At 45.5% G+C, this 17145-nt stretch overlaps 2 protein-coding genes across 2 annotated transcripts in view; one reads left to right on the top strand and one right to left on the bottom strand.

Moving 5' to 3' along the window:
* The window catches only part of LOC108412866 (integrin alpha-M-like), a 79005-nt gene extending 75324 nt beyond the window's left edge, over positions 1 to 3681 (bottom strand). The window contains exon 1 of the mRNA XM_037543636.1: positions 3606 to 3681. The gene's annotated coding sequence lies outside the window, so the exon portion shown is untranslated. The remainder of the gene's footprint in view (positions 1 to 3605) is intronic.
* A 5183-nt stretch (positions 3682 to 8864) lies between these two features.
* LOC119264715 overlaps positions 8865 to 17145 on the top strand; it is a 15426-nt gene continuing 7145 nt past the window's right edge. The window contains exons 1-3 of the mRNA XM_037543362.1: positions 8865 to 8934; positions 14146 to 14424; positions 15993 to 16303. Of these exons, the coding sequence (XP_037399259.1) occupies positions 8865 to 8934; positions 14146 to 14424; positions 15993 to 16303 (660 nt within the window). The remainder of the gene's footprint in view (positions 8935 to 14145; positions 14425 to 15992; positions 16304 to 17145) is intronic.

Raw genomic sequence — 17145 nt, 5'->3', positions numbered from 1 at the left:
GCTCTGACCGTGCGGCTGTGACCGTGCGGCATTAAGACTGACAGCGTAGCTCTGACCATGCGGCGTTGAGACTGACTGTGTGGCTCTGACCATGCGGCGTTGAGACTGACTGTGTGGTTCTGACAGTGCGGCTATGACTGTGCGGCTCTGACCGTGCAGCATTAAGACTGACAGTGCAGCTCTTTTTTTTTTTTTTTTTTTTTTTTTTTTTTTTTTTTTGCCTGTCTTGTCTGGCAGATTTGCAATCAGAATTATGGTCAGACTGCGTTACTGTGCCAAACAGATTTACTTTTCCAAAATGAGCACTATAGATTATAGGCTCATCTTGTCAGTGTTTCTTTTTCTTTATTTATTTTTTAATTATTTGATTTCATTTTGTTTATACATTTGATATTTTAATGAAAATGTGTTAGCATCATGCCAGACTTGACAGGCCAGGGGAATCTGTAAAGAAGGGAGAGGAGAGATAAGCGGGGGGGGGGTAGGGTTGGGGGGGAGGGTAAAAAAGGGAAATAACATAAGGGCAGAAAAAAAAGAAAAACACAGCGCAAATGCCACAGCGATGGTTCACCAACTGCTGCTCCTGAGAAAAGAGAAGAAAGTGTACCTGAGACGTACAGCACTTGGAGATACTACACAAATGACTGTGATGTATGTGTATGTGAGTGTGTGTATGTGTGTGTGTGTATGTGAGTGTGTGTGTGTTTGTGAGTGCAGTACAGTATAAATTTGTCACAAGATGCACTCAATATCGAGGGCAGAAAGCTGCGACAACATCTCCCCGGAGGCCAGAGGAAGGCAGAGAAAGACCAGGGAATCCCGCCCGCCGCGGCCCCCCCAGGAGCAGTGGAGACCCTGGGCCGTATCTCCCAGTGACCCCTGCATGCCCACCCCAGCGGAAGGGAGAGGGGGACTCCGGACAGCACCCCCCCAGCCATGGAGCGCAGGTCCAGGGGAACCAGGGGAACCAGAGCCGCCCCCAGGATGCCCCTCCCCATCACGAGGCAGCAGCAAAGACCCAGCGCCTCATACGCCCGAGAGCCAACCGCCACCCAGCAGGGCCCCATCCCCGACGATGGGCCCTGAGCCGCCCCGGAGCCCAACCACCCAGGGGAGCGGGCCAACCGTCACGCCGGAGTACCAGGCCAGGCCCTGAAGCCCCAAGGCGCCCCCCATCTGGGGGGGAAGTAGCAACCACAGGGGAGCAGCCGGAAGAGGACCGGGGACAGCAATCCCCCGACCCAGAACCAGCTGTCCTCACATACACTCAACCTCATATATACATCTACATACCTTCACTCCCTTATATTCCTCCACCCCTATATATACACCTACGCACACATACCTCCACACCTATATACATTCCTACATACATACATACACCCACATATATACATACACATCACCCCAATATGTACAAACACCCACCCATATATACACCCCCCGTCCCCCTTGATGAGGTGGGGGCGAATGGAAAGGCCAGCCAGTAACAGTTTGTATATGGATGCATACATGGGACGAACATGCACACGTGCGGGGGGGCGCACACACGGGAGGAACATGCACGACTGCACACGAGTCCGAGGGCGCACGCCAGGGAAGAATGCGCGCGGGCGCACAGACGCCCACACCCACCCAACCATACAATGCCACATGGCCGGCACCGCCGTACCGGCCACCCTCCGCGGCGGGAGTGCAGCTCTGACCGTGCAGCATTAAGACTGACAGCGTAGCTCTGACCGTGCAGCATTAAGACTGACAGCGTAGCTCTGACCGTGCGGCGTTGAGACTGACTGTGCGGCTCTGACAGTGCAGCATTGAGACTGACAGTGCGGCGTTGGGACTTTCTCTCTCTCTCTCTCTCTCTCTTTCTTTCTCTCTCTTTCTCTCTCTCTCTCTCTCTGTCTCTCTCTCTCTCTTTCTTTCTCTCTCTGTCTCTCTCTCTCTCTCTCTTTCTTTCTCTCTCTGTCTCTCTCTCTCTCTCTCTTTCTTTCTCTCTCTTTCTCTCTCTCTCTGTCTCTCTCTCTCTCGGCTCTGGGACTCTCTCTCTCTGGGACTCTCTCTCTCTCGGCTCTGGGGCTCTGTCTCACTCTGTCTCTCTCTCTGTCTCTCTCTCTGTCTCTCTCTCTTTCTTTCTCTCTCTCTCTCTCTCTCTTTCTCTCTCTTTCTCTCTCTCTCTCTCTCTCTCTGTCTCTCTCTCTCTCGGCTCTGGGACTCTCTCTCTCTGGGACTCTCTCTCTCTCGGCTCTGGGGCTCTGTCTCACTCTGTCTCTCTCTCTGTCTCTCTCTCTGTCTCTCTCTCTTTCTTTCTCTCTCTCTCTCTCTCTCTTTCTCTCTCTTTCTCTCTCTCTCTCTCTCTCTCTCTGTCTCTCTCTCTCTCGGCTCTGGGACTCTCTCTCTCTGGGACTCTCTCTCTCTCGGCTCTGGGGCTCTGTCTCACTCTGTCTCTCTCTCTGTCTCTCTCTCTGTCTCTCTCTCTCTCGGCTCTGGGGCTCTCTCTCACTCTGTCTCTCTCTCTGTCTCTCTCTCTGTCTCTCTCTCTCTCGGCTCTGGGACTCTCTCTCTCTCTCTCTCTCTCTCTCTCGGCTCTGGGGCTCTGTCTCTCTCTCTGTCTCTCTCTCTCTCTCGGCTCTGGGACTCTGTCTCTCTCTCTGTCTTTCTCTCTCTCGGCTCTGGGACTCTCTCTCTCTCTCGGCTCTGGGACTCTGTCTCTCTCTCTGTCTTTCTCTCTCTCGGCTCTGGGACTCTCTCTCTCTCTCGGCTCTGGGACTCTGTCTCTCTCTCTGTCTCTCTCTCTCTCGGCTCTGGGACTCTCTCTCTCTCTCGGCTCTGGGACTCTGTCTCTCTCTCTGTCTCTCTCTCTCTCGGCTCTGGGACTCTCTCTCTCTCTCGGCTCTGGGACTCTCTCTCTCTCTCTCTCTCTCTCTTGGCTCTGGGGCTCTCTCTCTCTCTCGGCTCTGGGACTCTGTCTCTCTCTCGGCTCTGGAACTCTGTCTCTCTCTCTGTCTCTCTCTCTCTCGGCTCTGGGACTCTCTCTCTCTCTCGGCTCTGGGACTCTCTCTCTCTCTCTCTCTCTCTCTCGGCTCTGGAACTCTGTCTCTCTCTCTGTCTCTCTCTCTCTCGGCTCTGGGACTCTCTCTCTCTCTCGGCTCTGGGACTCTCTCTCTCTCTCTCTCTCTCTCTTGGCTCTGGGGCTCTCTCTCTCTCTCGGCTCTGGGACTCTCTCTCTCTCTCGGCTCTGGGACTCTGTCTCTCTCTCTGTCTCTCTCTCTCTCGGCTCTGGGACTCTCTCTCTCTCTCTCGGCTCTGGGACTCTCTCTCTCTCTCTCTCTCTCTCTTGGCTCTGGGACTCTCTCTCTCTCTCGGCTCTGGGACTCTCTCTCTCTCTCTCTCTCTCTCTTGGCTCTGGGGCTCTCTCTCTCTCTCGGCTCTGGGACTCTGTCTCTCTCTCTGTCTTTCTCTCTCTCGGCTCTGGGACTCTCTCTCTCTCTCGGCTCTGGGACTCTGTCTCTCTCTCTCTCTCTCTCTCTCTCTCTCTCTCTCTCTCCCTCTCTCTCTCAGCTCTGGGACTCTCTCCCTCTCTCTCTCGGCTCTGCGACTCTTACCGTTCAGTGTGGAGTAGCTGCACACTCCTTTTTCCGCTGCTGTTCTCCGCGTTTTGAACAGAAAGCGTGTTCACCTGATCACTCGCTGGAACATGTTCCACTGAGACAGAAACCAGAGACGGACTGAGAGAATCTCACCAGAGCTGCTCTCCTGAAGTCTAATGCAGCTGCAGCATCACAGCAGCTCTGTTCACTTTCACTTTCCCTGCAGTGGTTATGGACAGACTGAGGGGGTCGGGGTCAGAGCCCACCCAGTGACTGAACACAGCGCTCATACACCCTGAAAATGTGCAACACGCGCAATAAAGGACAAAGCATTCACTAAAACGACTGAACTTTTTAGGGTGATCCAATTATTCTGTTTCCCCCAGACATGGGTCAAAATGCCTCCTATAGCTTAGACGCAAAAATATTATTTAAATATTTAGAACTAGGTTAGTCTGGAACTACATCAATCCTGCGGGAGATTTAGAATTTACATCAAATTTAAAACATACTTACAAATGTTTTGTCGAGTGGCCGCACACAGCTGCGTTAGGCAGTTCTAACGTGTGTGGTGCAGCAAAGATACTGAGAAAAATCACAAATAATAAACTGAAACTGTTGTTGTTCATTAGACGCCCTTCAGCTGGACTGTATTCATTAAACAATACATTTGTCTGAGCCTTTATTTCAGATAATGGGTTTAAGATTTAAGACGGGTGTAAACTTCAATCCTAGATAATGATTAAGCTCACAAAGTCTCGAGAAACAGCCCAGAGCCGGTCACGTGCAATACCACGGCCGGCCACCAGAGGGCACAGAGCCGCCAAGCGGTAATCAAGAGTGATGTGACATTACATGTCTAGAAGACCTGTTCCCCTCCCCCTCCCCCTCCCCCTCCCCTCCCCCACAGTAAAACACTTTAAAAACAATGAATTCAGAGCTTTGATATTTACAGTGGACCCACTTAAACCCAAAGCAGAATATAAACAGTAATAAATTAATGCCATATAAAATCATTGGTAGAGTTCTTTCTGTTGGGAGTCCGGCACACGCCCCGTGTTTACTGACCGGGCATTGGGCCACTGAAAGCTTTTCCACTGTGTGAATGGCTCCTTTGTCTCGGCTCTGAACGAGCTCTTACAGTGTGTAATAAGTGCGCACTCAAAATTCAATCCTGCTTTTGCATGTTTGGACATTTCCACACATTTCCCTGAACTTATAAAAGAACAGAAAACCTGTTAACTCCAGAAGCCCATGGGTTAGAAACACGTTACTAACTGTAGAATTTCAAATTGCAGACATTTCAGACACCAGTGGTGGATAGTACCTGAGTACCTGAGTAACTGAGTAAATGTAATTAGTTCTGTACTTTAGTATTTTTGGTGTATCTGTACTGAAGTTTCTCCGTTCTGGGCGTCTTTTTCCTTTCACTCCACTACATTTCAGAGTCTAATATCCGACTTTTTCCTCCTACATTTTGAGAAATCTGTCGTTCCTTTTGGTTTCTGTGTGTATAAAAACGTAACATGTCAAAACGAAAGAAGCGCAAAGCCAGAGCACCAATCAGGGCCCAGCGGTCACTTTGTTTAGAGCTGGTTTTGACCTGTTGGTCATACCGACCCAGTGCAGCACGCGGTTCAACGTCAGCGCAGCAGCGTAAAACTTTGGGAGAGTCTGTTCAACATAAATGATGAACTAACCTAACTTTGTGTAAATAGAGCTCAATATAGAAATATGTCCACATATGCAGTCGAGACTGACGCAGCTTTTTTCTGAATTTCTACAAACACCATTTCATTTTATAGTAAATGAGTTTGGGCTGGTTTATGTTTATGAACAGACGCCTACAGATCAACATAGTAAAGGAGCTCATCTGTGATCCTGAGTTTAAAGCCAGTTTTTATTCAACTTAAACTTGGAACTAAGTTGCAAATAAATCTGAAACTGAAACTTTGCTTGAGTGTAAAAAGTGATTTCAGAGCCACTCGGTTCTCCCTGATGGAAACTGTTTACCTTCAGTGTTTTGTGCTTCTGATCATTTTAATAGACGTCAGCGTCACTAATTAATGACGTTCTATTAAAAGACTGGTTTACCAAGAGAGACGCTGGAGGACTTTCACCTGAAATGAGTTCATGAAGCCAGTCTGGTTATAAAAATGATAACAGGACATCAGAGCCAGAATTACTCTTTTAGTACTTTTACTTTATACTTAAGTACATTTGAAGGGAAATACTTTAGAACTTTTACTCAAGGATCTTTACTCACACTGGATCTCTGCGATGTACTGCTACTTCATCTGTGTACCAAGCCTTATTTTTTGGATGTTGTGCATTGCTTGGACCCTTTTTTGAACTCTGACTCTGTTTTTGAAATCCCTTTGATGTGTTGTTTTCTATTCTGTGTTTTTGACTTTTGAGACTGACTCTGATTCTGTTTTTTGAGATTTTTGATACTGTGTTCTGAGTAAATGGGAATCATGGATTCAATCCCATCTGAAGAGTCTTTATTAAAACATGTAAAATGATGACGCCTGTTCTATAGTTAGAAAACAGGCCTGAGAGATCTGGACCTCAGTAACAATGACCTGCAGGATTCAGGAGGGTAACTTCTTTCTGCTGGGCTGAAAAGTTCACAATGTAAACTGTATTTATTTCTTTATTACATCTGCCTGAACCTCTCACATACAACTCTTCCAAGGGTTTACACAGAATACCAAGAAATATGTGCACACACAGGTGAGCCAAAACCTTGCCAAGTCTTTAGTGTGAAGGATGACCATCCAAGTCAGTTCTGGCTTCAATACAACCAACCGAGTCCCATCTAAATTCAGTATAACCAGCTAATTCTCTTCTGAATTCAACATGCCAGGCAAATCCCATCCCAGTTCTATATGAGTAGACAAATTCCATCTGAATTTAATACTACCAGGTATACTGCATTCAGTTCAACACAGCACAATCAACATACCCTGACCCAATTAAAGACAACTAATCCATTCAATCCCAATTCAACACAACCAAAATCCTTTTCTTGTTCAACACAAACAGGCAAATCCCAGCCCAGTTCAACTCAGACATTCACATCCCATTTGATCTCAACAGAGACAGGCAAATCCGATCCTTATTCCATTTTTTAAAAAGATCTCAGAGGAAATCTATTTTCAATCTTCAAAGGGTTCCAACAGCAAAAAACATTTTCCAGACCATTGAGGAGTAGAGAAAAGCGCTGGTTTGGACATATGAGTCCAGCCTCCTTAGCGTCATGTAAATGAAAGAATCACAGGTTGTACAAGAATTATGAGTAAACGAAAGACTGGGAAAGTTGAGCAGTGCTCAAAAAACACCTGTTTGGAACGTTCCACAGGTGAACAGGTTAATTGGAAACAGGTGAGGGTCATGATTGGGTATAAAGGGAGCATCCCTGAAAGGCTCAGTCGTTCACAAGCAAGGACGGGCGAGGTTCACCACTTTGTGAACAACTGCGTGAGGAAATAGTCCAACAGTTTAAGAACAACGTTTCTCAATGTGCAACTGCAGGAATTTAGGGATTTCATCATCTACAGTCCATAATATCATCAGAAGATTCAGAGAATCTGGAGAAATCTCTGCAGGTAAGCGGCAAGACAGAAAACCAACACTGAACGCCCGTGACCTTCGACCCCTCAGGCGTCACTGCATTAAAAACCCACATCATTCTGTAACGGATATTCCCACATGGGCTCAGGAACACTTCGGAAAACCACTGTCAGTGAACTCAGTTCGTCGCTCCGTCTACAAGTGCAGGTTAAAACTCTGCCATGCAAAGCAAAGCCACATATCAACACCACCCAGAAACGCCGCCGGCTTCTCTGGGCCGAGCTCATCTGAGATGGACTGACGCAGAGTGGAAAAGTGTCCTGTGGTCTGACGAGTCCACATTTCACACTGTTTCTGGAAATCAGGGACGTTGTGTCCTCCGGGCCAAAGAGGAAAAGGACTGTCCGGATTGTTTTCAGAGCAAAGTCCAAAAGCCAGCATCTCTGATGGTGTGGGGGGGTGTTGGTGCCCATGGAAGGGGTAACCTGCACATTTGTGAAGGCCCCATTAATGCTGAAAGGTACATACAGGTTTTGGAGCAACATCTGCTGCCATCCAAGCAGCGTCTTTTTCAGGGACGTCCTGCTTATTTCAGCAAGACGATGCCGAGCCACATTCTGTACATGTTACAACAGCGTGGCTTCATAGTAAAAGAGTGCGGGTACTAGACTGGCCTGCCAGCAGTCCAGACCGTCTCCCATTGAAAATGTGTGGCGCATTATGAAGCACAAAATACGACGACGGAGACCCCGAACTGCTGAGCAGCTGAAGCTGTACATCAAGCAAGATTGGTCTCAGCTCTCAGACCATCTCCTTCAGTAGGAATTTCATTTTGTTTGGGTGTATTTTTAGTGATATGGCTAGGCAACCCAGGGATGTTTTCACATTTGGACTGTTCACAAATAAAAAAGCAGTCAATAAACAACTTATTTATTTTTACTTTTAAACAAAAATCTTATACTACAGTGCATAATTTCTTTAGTTTTTTTCTAATGTATTTAAATGTATAATATAGTTTCTGATCATCATTAACTCCTAGTTAATTAATACTGAATTACATTTACATTTACATTTACATTTATGGCATTTAGCAGACGCTCTTATCCAGAGCGACTTACAAAAGTGCTTGTCATTACTTCAGAATATCTCATGTTAATAAAGGTTGACATAATTTTAAAGAGCTTTGCTCTAAATTGCTACCTGAAGTTATCTGTGCATTGAGACCCAAAACAAATACAACAAGTAGAAAAATACCTACAACTCAACACAGAGTCTACACAACACTAAACCTGCTGAAAAAAAGTTTGTAATATAGTGAACAATAAAAGAGGTGAAGATCTTTAGTAGACAGTGTTAGTGATTAGATAAGTGTAGTGTAAAGAGACGGGTCTTCAGGCGTCGTTTAAAGACAGCAAGTGATTCTGCTGTTCGGACACTTAGGGGAAGTTCATTCCACCACCTTGGTGCCAGGACAGAGAACAGTCTGGAGGCATGTTTTCCTTGTGAGCTGCAAGATGGTGGGTCAAATCGAGCCGTACTTGAAGCACGGAGGTCTCTGGGTACGGATCTAGCTTTCACCATTGATCTCACGTAGGAAGGAGCTGGACCATTTTTGGCTTTGTAGGCCAACATTAGGGTTTTATATCTGATGCGAGCTGCTACAGGAAGCCAATGAAGGGAACGCAGCAGTGGAGGGACATGGCTGAATTTAGGAAGGTTGAAGACGAGTCGAGCTGCAGCATTCTGGATCAGTTGCAGGGGCCTGATGGTACGCATTGGAAGACCAGCCAGAAGGGAGTTACAGTAATCTAGTCTAGAAATGACTAAAGACTGAACAAGTACCTGTGTGGCCTCTCTAGAGAGAAAAGGTCGAATTCTCCGGATGTTGTAGAGGAGAAATCTGCATGACCGAGTCAGGTTAGCAACATGAGCCGTGAAAGAGAGCTGGTCATCTACAACTACCCCAAGACAATTACAATTACAATATGTTTCACTTTATAATACTGTTTCTGACAACCTGGTCTCATGGGATATACGTACCTCTGACCACTTTTTTGCGGAGCCACAAACACGTAACCTCGATGTCCACTAAATGTCCACTGGGGGCGCTAAAGAGAAGCTTACACTTTAGTGTAACATTGCGATTATTTTGCCTTTGAAAATGACTGTATTTGAGATTTTGATTATTTTTTAAGCTCTCAGTCATCAGCGCTACTTTATTGATAAAGTGTAGAATAATTTCGGAGCGCCTGTGATGTCTGTCGGTTCACGAGGTAGCTAATGCCTCCTCTAACACAGCTTCAGGACTGTAGCTATAACTGTAGCTGGGGCTGTTCTCCTATAACGTTAGTTTGGTGGATAAAGCAGATTGTGTACTTGCTGGCTACCAAGCAGAGGTTCCCATAACCTTGTGCCTGAAGATATAGGGGGATGGGGAGGCTGTCTACTGATTTAGGGGCGATTTATCTAGCTAGCCTCCTTCAACTACGTGTCCTGCAGTACGCTGAAGTTCCCAAGATGTCAGCTGAGCTGACAATGGAACATAGCTTTAGCTAGCTGGGTACCTTATGTGATTAGCTAGCTAGCGTTAGGTGGCTAGTGAAGAGCGTTGCTAGATAAAGCAGTTGATGTGTTTCTGTGGTTGTCACGATGTGCTGGCTAGAGATCTCAAGTTGTCGGAAAAAATGGGGAAAAAATGCCTGATTTATCCACCAACTGTACGAGCAGCCCAGGGTGCTCACAATATATATATTCATTTTTTTAAATAGAACCAGGGTTCTTGCTGTTCATTTTCTGAAAAAAAGGCAAATTAGCTTTTTTCTTTAAGAAGGGAGGAATATGTCATGTATTGAGTATCTCTTAGAAGTACTCTAAGGCACTAGGTATTATAATACTGCAGGGCTCAACCCCTGCAATAGCCCACTGCAACAACTCCAATTTCAATCCATGTCACAAATATTGCAGGGGTTGAGAGTGGGCTAGTCGTGTTCCATGTGGACTCTCATTATGCTGGCACATGTATTGAAAGTGGGCTAGTTGGGATCCAGGTGGGCTCTCCGTGGGTTAGTATGTAACATGAGTTTCAGGTTAGCTCCCAGTGGGTAGTTACATGGGCTAGTTGGGTCTACGGTGTGCTTTCTGTGGGTGGGTTCATCAGTTGAAAGTGGGCTAGTTGGGATCCAGGTGGGCTCCGAGGTGGTGGTTACAAGGGTTGAAAGTGGGCTATTGGGTTTGACATGAGCTTCAAGTGGGTTGAAAGTGAGCTAGGCTTTATACTAGCACTAATGCCAACAGGTCATTGGAGTGTGAGGCAGGGTCTAGAGTCATGTGAGTCTCATGACCCCTAGAGGAAATGTGTTGGGTCCAATAAATCAAATGAATTAGTAAATATGTACCAATATATCAATACATCAGTGTACTAATATACCACTATATTAACTATACTATACTAACGCTTTTATGCAGTCACAATTTAGGAAACACACTTTATTGGTGACGTTTGGCACTTTTTGGTCATTTAAAAGCTTTTTTCTCTCTGATTGTCTGACCAAACATTTCTGACCGTTTTTGTTCTTAAGCTGTAGTTGGATTCGATGCAGTTCTCTGTCTCTCTCTCTCTCTCTCTCTCTCTCACTCTCTCTTTCTCACTCTCTTTCTCTCTCTCTCATTCTCTCTCTCACCCACTTTCTCTTATCTTTGCTCTCCTTTGTTTCTTGCTCCTCCTGATCCACACATTGTGTTTGGAATTTCTAAGTGTTGGGCGTTTTCCATCAGTGTGTGTATCAGGAAATGATTTTCTGAGCCATCAGAACACACAATTTCTCTCTCATACACACTCTAACACACACAGGAATGTGGTGCTGCACATGCCAGTCAGATGAAGAGAGGAAGTGAGTCTGAGTGTGTGAGTGTGTGTGTGCATGTGTGTGTGTGTGTGTGTGTGCGTGAGTGTGTGTGTCTGTGTGTGTGTGTGTCTGTGTGTTTGTGTGTCTGTGTGTTTGTGTGTGTGTTTGTGTGTGCGTGTGTTTGTGTGTGTGTGTGTGTGTGTGTGTGTGCGTGAGTGTGTGTGTGTGTGTGTGTGTGTCTGTGTGTGTGTCTGTGTGTTTGTGTGTCTGTCTGAGTGTGTCTGTGTGTGTGTGTGTGTGTGTGTGTGTCTGTCTGAGTGTGTGTGTGTCTGTGTGTGTGTGTGTGTTTGTGTGTCTGTCTGAGTGTGTGTGTGCGAGTGTGTGCGTGTTTGTGTGTGTGTGTGTGTTTGTGTGTGTGTGTCTGTGTGTGTGTGTGTGTTTGTGTTTGTGTGTCTGTCTGAGTGTGTGTGTGCGAGTGTGTGTGTGTATGTGTGTGCGTGTGTGTGTGTGTGTGCGTGTGTGTGTGTCTGTGTGTCTGTCTGAGCATGTGTGTGTGTGTTTGTGTGTGTGTGTCTGTGTGTGTGTGTGTGTTTGTGTTTGTGTGTCTGTCTGAGTGTGTGTGTGCGAGTGTGTGTGTGTGTGCGTGTGTGTGTGTGTTTGTGTGTGTGTGTCTGTGTGTGTGTGTGTGTGTGCGTGTGTGTGTGTCTGTGTGTCTGTCTGAGCGTGTGTGTGTGTGTGTGTGTGTGTGTGTGAGAGAGTGTGTCAGCCTGTGGTTGGTACACTCTCCGTTACGTAACGTTCTGATCCGCCCTGCTGTTTGGTGGAGTTACATCCTCACAGTGGACCACAGCTTTTAGAACAACATTGACACGTCGGCCTTCAGTCGCTGCGCTAGGAGACCAGAGAAGCTTCGAATAAACTGAAACGTTGTTCCTGAAGTTAAGCAACAGTTTTCAGCTCCAACTGACTGAGTTTAAAGTACACGAACAAATGGAAACAAAACAAGATGTATGTCTCACCGTGGCTGTCGCCTGCAGTGCCACCTTGGATTGGAATCCATTTCATAACACATAGATAAACAGACAGGCAGACAGACAGGCAGATAGATAGACAGGCAGGCAGACAGACAGGCACATAGATAGACAGGCAGGCAGACAGACAGGCAGATAGATAAACAGGCAGGCAGACAGACAGGCAGATAGATAGACAGGCAGGCAGACAGACAGGCAGATAGATAGACAGGCAGGCAGACAGACAGTTGTGGTCTGGCTTTCCCAGTGCAATAGAGCTACTGTATACCCTCACCTGCCACTTTATTAGGTACAGTTCAATTGTTCAGTTACTTGTTAACACAAATAGCTGATCAGCCAATCACACGGCTGCAACTCACTGCATTTAGGCATGTAGAGGTGGTCAAGACGACTTGCTGAAGTGCAGACCGAGCATCAGAACGGGGAAGAAAGGGGATTTAAGGGACTTTGAACGTGGTGTGGTTGTTGGTGCCAGACGGGCTGGTCTGAGTATTTCAGAAACTGCTGATCTGCTGGGATTTTCACACACAACCATCTCTAGGGTTTACAGAGAACGGTCCGAAAAAGAGGAAATATCCAGTGAGCGGTCAGTTGTGTGGACGAAAATGCCTTGTTGATGTGAGAGGTCAGAGGAGAATGGGCAGACTGGTTCCAGATGATAGAAAGGCAGCAGTAACACAAATAACCAACCAGAATCTCTGAGGAACGTTTCCAACACCTTGTTGAAAGTCTGCCATGAAGAATTAAAGTGGTTCTGAGCGCAAAAGGGGGTCCAACCTTTTACTAGCAAGGTGTACCTAATAAAGTGGCTGGTGAGTGTATGCCTCTATGACATTGGCATATAGCAAGTCTAGTGTCCCATGTTGCAGGAAACATTGACATGGCGAAAGTCCTCAGTAGTCCTCCTGTTCTCCCTTCAATTAGCTTTAGGAATCGGTTTGTGCAGCCAGCTCTCAGTGAAACACATAAACCTACATTCCCAGAATTCCCACTCACTCCAAGCTGACACTGTCCATTGCCTAGAATCATTGATGGATCACAGGTTTGTACCTCCTCTGCTTTACTCTGGGATGGTTTGCGAGACCTCAGATGCCCTAGGATTTCCTGCAGGATGATCCCGGGTGTGAACAAAGCTGTGCATTGCCGGTGTGTACTTGTGACGGTCAGACAGATTGGCAGACGCTCGCAGATAAAGTGCGATGACTTTAATCTTCCACTCAGTCCAAAGGGTAAAACACCACTCACAGTATAATATCCAGTCCAGTAATTGATAACATGAAACCATCCGAAAAAGGGCAACAGTATCCAAGGGGCAAAAACACAAATCATACATGGGAAAACACGTCCAAGGTTCGATACACAAAATATACAGAATAGCAGAATCAGGGAACGCTCAGTGATTGTCTAAACAATACTTCACGAAGTTCTCAACCTGAGTCCCTGCTTAAATATTGGCAAATCCAACAAATCCAGATGCAGCATTAAAGTGATTGTGGTGTAATAGAACTTCTGGGAAGTTATCTCAAGTTCTTCGAGGCAGAAATGAGTAGATGACTCCAGAACAGAATTTGTTTCCAATCTTTATTCTGTGTTTCACAATCTGCTTCTGTGAGAAAGTGCTTGATGACTGAATCAGATTTAGAGTCATATTCTGAGCCCAGTCATTTGAGCATGGTGTGTCTATCATAAGCCCCACCCTTTTCATGCCCACTTCAGTCTGATAGGCTGCAGCCAGATGCCTAGTTTTGATCATTGACGGTGTTCTCAGTTTAGGACGATAAATCAGATGAACTGAGGGGAGCGATGGAAGAGTTTTTTCATAAATGTATTGATTGAACTTTATTATTGTTTTCATAATTATTTTATTTTTACATTTTATTCTTCTTGGTCAGTTTCTGTTTAAATGTATGTCTTTGGGATTTTTCATTCATTCTTATTCATATCCAGCAATTTGATCATTTTTTGTTATGAATAATTTTGATAGACGCTTTGCTAGTCTGATGAATTCTAAAGACTTTGAGCAGTGGAGTGAAAGAAAACCAACAGCGCTCATGATGACATATTGGTGTCTAACGGTGCTTTTGTGCTTCATATTTTAATTAGCAGACCGCTGTTCTACACTCACTGTTTCCAATGACTCCCTGCTGGTGGAGTACGGAGAACCTGTTAAAGTGAACTGCTCCATATCATCCAAACCTTCATCACATTTCTTTCTGGGCTGGGAGTCTCAGTTTAATGCTGTCCAAACAGACAGTGAGACCAGTTTGGTGTGGAGGGCGCCCAGTCTGACAGAGTGGGAGGTGAACGGAAGAGAGATGTTCTGTTACCTGTCAGTGCCGAATACAGAACAATGTAAACGGAAGGTCCATCTGACGCTTTACAGTGAGTACAGTGATCCCACCTGCTCAGCTTCCTCAGTACTGCAGCGCTAAAAAGCTGAAAGCTGCTTTTCCACTTTCCACTCACTGCCTTACACAGATCCACTCTCTGATCCCAGAGTTTACTGTGGATTTACACTCCGACCACAGAAATGATCACTGGGATACGATTCTAACAGGAGTCACTGCTTTTCATTCATCTGGTTCTCATTTGTTAGAGCGAGAGGCTTTTAACAGTCATTGGCTCTCATTAGTTAGTATGAATATTCCTGTCCACTGATGGTCAGTTCTTTCCTGTTTCTATGTTCTAGGTAAGGCTGGATTTCCCAGCCTGCTAACACTAGATTGCCTAATCAACTAGCGTTAGTTTGCCTAGCCTAACTAGTCAATGTCATTTTCACTGTTGTTTATTAATTCATATGTCAATCAGAGCAGTACTGGTTCCCCTTTTGAGACTTGGCTCCTTTCAAAGTTTCTTCCTCTTTATCTGAGGGAGATTTTCTTTGCAAGCTTTCATCTGGATTCTGTGTAAAGCTGCTTTGATCTAGATTCTGTATAAAGCTGCTTTTATCTGGATTCTGTGTAAAGCTGCTTTGATCTGGATTCTGTGTAAAGCTGCTTTTATCTGGATTCTGTGTAAAGCTGCTTTGATCTGGATTCTGTGTAAAGCTGCTTTTATCTGGATTCTGTGTAAAGCTGCTTTGATCTGGATTCTGTGTAAAGCTACTTTTATCTGGATTCTGTGTAAAGCTGCTTTGATCTGGACTCTGTGTAAAGCTGCTTTTATCTGGATTCTGTGTAAAGCTGCTTTTATCTGGATTCTGTGTAAAGCTGCTTTGATCTGGATTCTGTGTAAAGCTGCTTTGATCTGGATTCTGTGTAAAGCTGCTTTGATCTGGATTCTGTGTAAAGCTGCTTTGATCTGGATTCTGTGTAAAGCTGCTTTGATCTGGATTCTGTGTAAAGCTGCTTTGATCTGGATTCTGTGTAAAGCTGCTTTGATCTAGACTCGGTGTAAAGCTGCTTTGATCTGGATTCTGTGTAAAGCTTCTTTGATCTGGATTCTGTGTAAAGCTGCTTTGATCTGGATTCTGTGTAAAGCTGCTTTGATCTGGATTCTGTGTAAAGCTGCTTTGATCTGGATTCTGTGTAAAGCTGCTTTGATCTAGACTCGGTGTAAAGCTGCTTTGATCTGGATTCTGTGTAAAGCTGCTTTGATCTGGATTCTGTGTAAAGCTGCTTTGATCTGGATTCTGTGTAAAGCTGCTTTGATCTAGACTCTGTGTAAAGCTGCTTTGATCTGGATTCTGTGTAAAGCTGCTTTGATCTGGATTCTGTGTAAAGCTGCTTTGATCTGGATTCTGTGTAAAGCTGCTTTGATCTGGATTCTGTGTAAAGCTGCTTTGATCTGGATTCTGTGTAAAGCTGCTTTGATCTAGACTCTGTGTAAAGCTGCTTTGATCTGGATTCTGTGTAATGCTGCTTTGATCTGGATTCTGTGTAAAGCTGCATTGTGAAAATGCTTGTTGTACAAAGTGCTTCTTAAATAAATTTTAATTTCTCTCTCTTCAGAGCGTCCAGACAGTGTGAATATCAGTTCTGAGTCCAGCGTGTGGTCAGAAGGTCAGATGATGAAGCTGAAGTGTGAGATTGAGAATGTGGGTCCATTACAGAACCTTACTGTGCAGTGGACCAGAGTGGACCAGAACAACATCACAACAGTGACTGAAATGCCGTATGGAAGTTTCAGCACTTCTGGAGAGGAGAGGAAGAACGGGAATGTGATGTCCACACTGACTGTCTCGGCCAGCCGTGATGAAGATGGAGTCCAGTATCAGTGTGCAGCTCTACTGAAGCTGGAGCAGCTCCAACAACTACAATTGGTAACGTAACTCGAATGAGACGGAAGGTTGTGGAACTGCACAGGCTTCTCTGCAGTTTACACAGACCATCGGACTGAATCACTCTGAGCCGTCCCCGGTGGTCCTGGCTCTTTTAAAGAGACCAAATGAGGGCAACATTCACACCCGGAGATCCTCAGAAAATAAAATGAGTGAATTCATTGGGTTTCCATACTCAACAATTAAACATCCCAAATTCTGGAATCTGCTGTCCTGTTGGTGGCTGGTAGGAGTGGCTGGGGTCACTCAAGGCTATTTGCACAAACTAAACAACTTCATTTTCTTTTCATTAATTTCTTCTAAAATGTTAAACTGATTATCTTTCTGAACAACTTTTAGGCCCTGTGTCATCTAACATCATCTAAAGTCAGTGTTTGTAAATTTTTTCTTGGTTTATGGTTTACTTTCCTTCGGCCTGTGGTGCTCTGTTTTCACTTCGGTAGAATGAGTCTAAGCGTCTAAGCTTAGACAGCGTATGGCTATCTCTCTGTCTCTCTCTGTCTCTCTCTCTGTCTCTCTCTCTCTCTCTCTCTCTCTCTCTCTCTGTCTCTCTCTGTCTCTCTCTCTCTCTCTCTCTGTCTCTCTCTCTCTCTCTGTCTCTCTCTCTCTCTGTCTCTCTCTCTCTCTCTCTCTCTCTCTCTCTCTCTCTCTCTCTGTCTCTCTCTGTCTCTCTCTCTCTCTCTCTCTCTCTGTCTCTCTCTCTCTCTCTCTCTCTCTGTCTCTCTCTGTCTCTCTCTCTCTCTGTCTGTCTCTCTCTCTCTCTCTCTCTCTCTCTCTGTCTCTCTCTCTCTCTCTCTCTCTCTCTCTCTCTCTGTCTCTCTCTG

This window comes from Pygocentrus nattereri, chromosome 12 (assembly GCF_015220715.1).
Source record: "Pygocentrus nattereri isolate fPygNat1 chromosome 12, fPygNat1.pri, whole genome shotgun sequence".
Taxonomy (NCBI): domain Eukaryota; kingdom Metazoa; phylum Chordata; class Actinopteri; order Characiformes; family Serrasalmidae; genus Pygocentrus; species Pygocentrus nattereri.
Note: the sequence above shows the minus strand (reverse complement) of the source record. Positions and strands in the feature narration are given on the sequence as shown.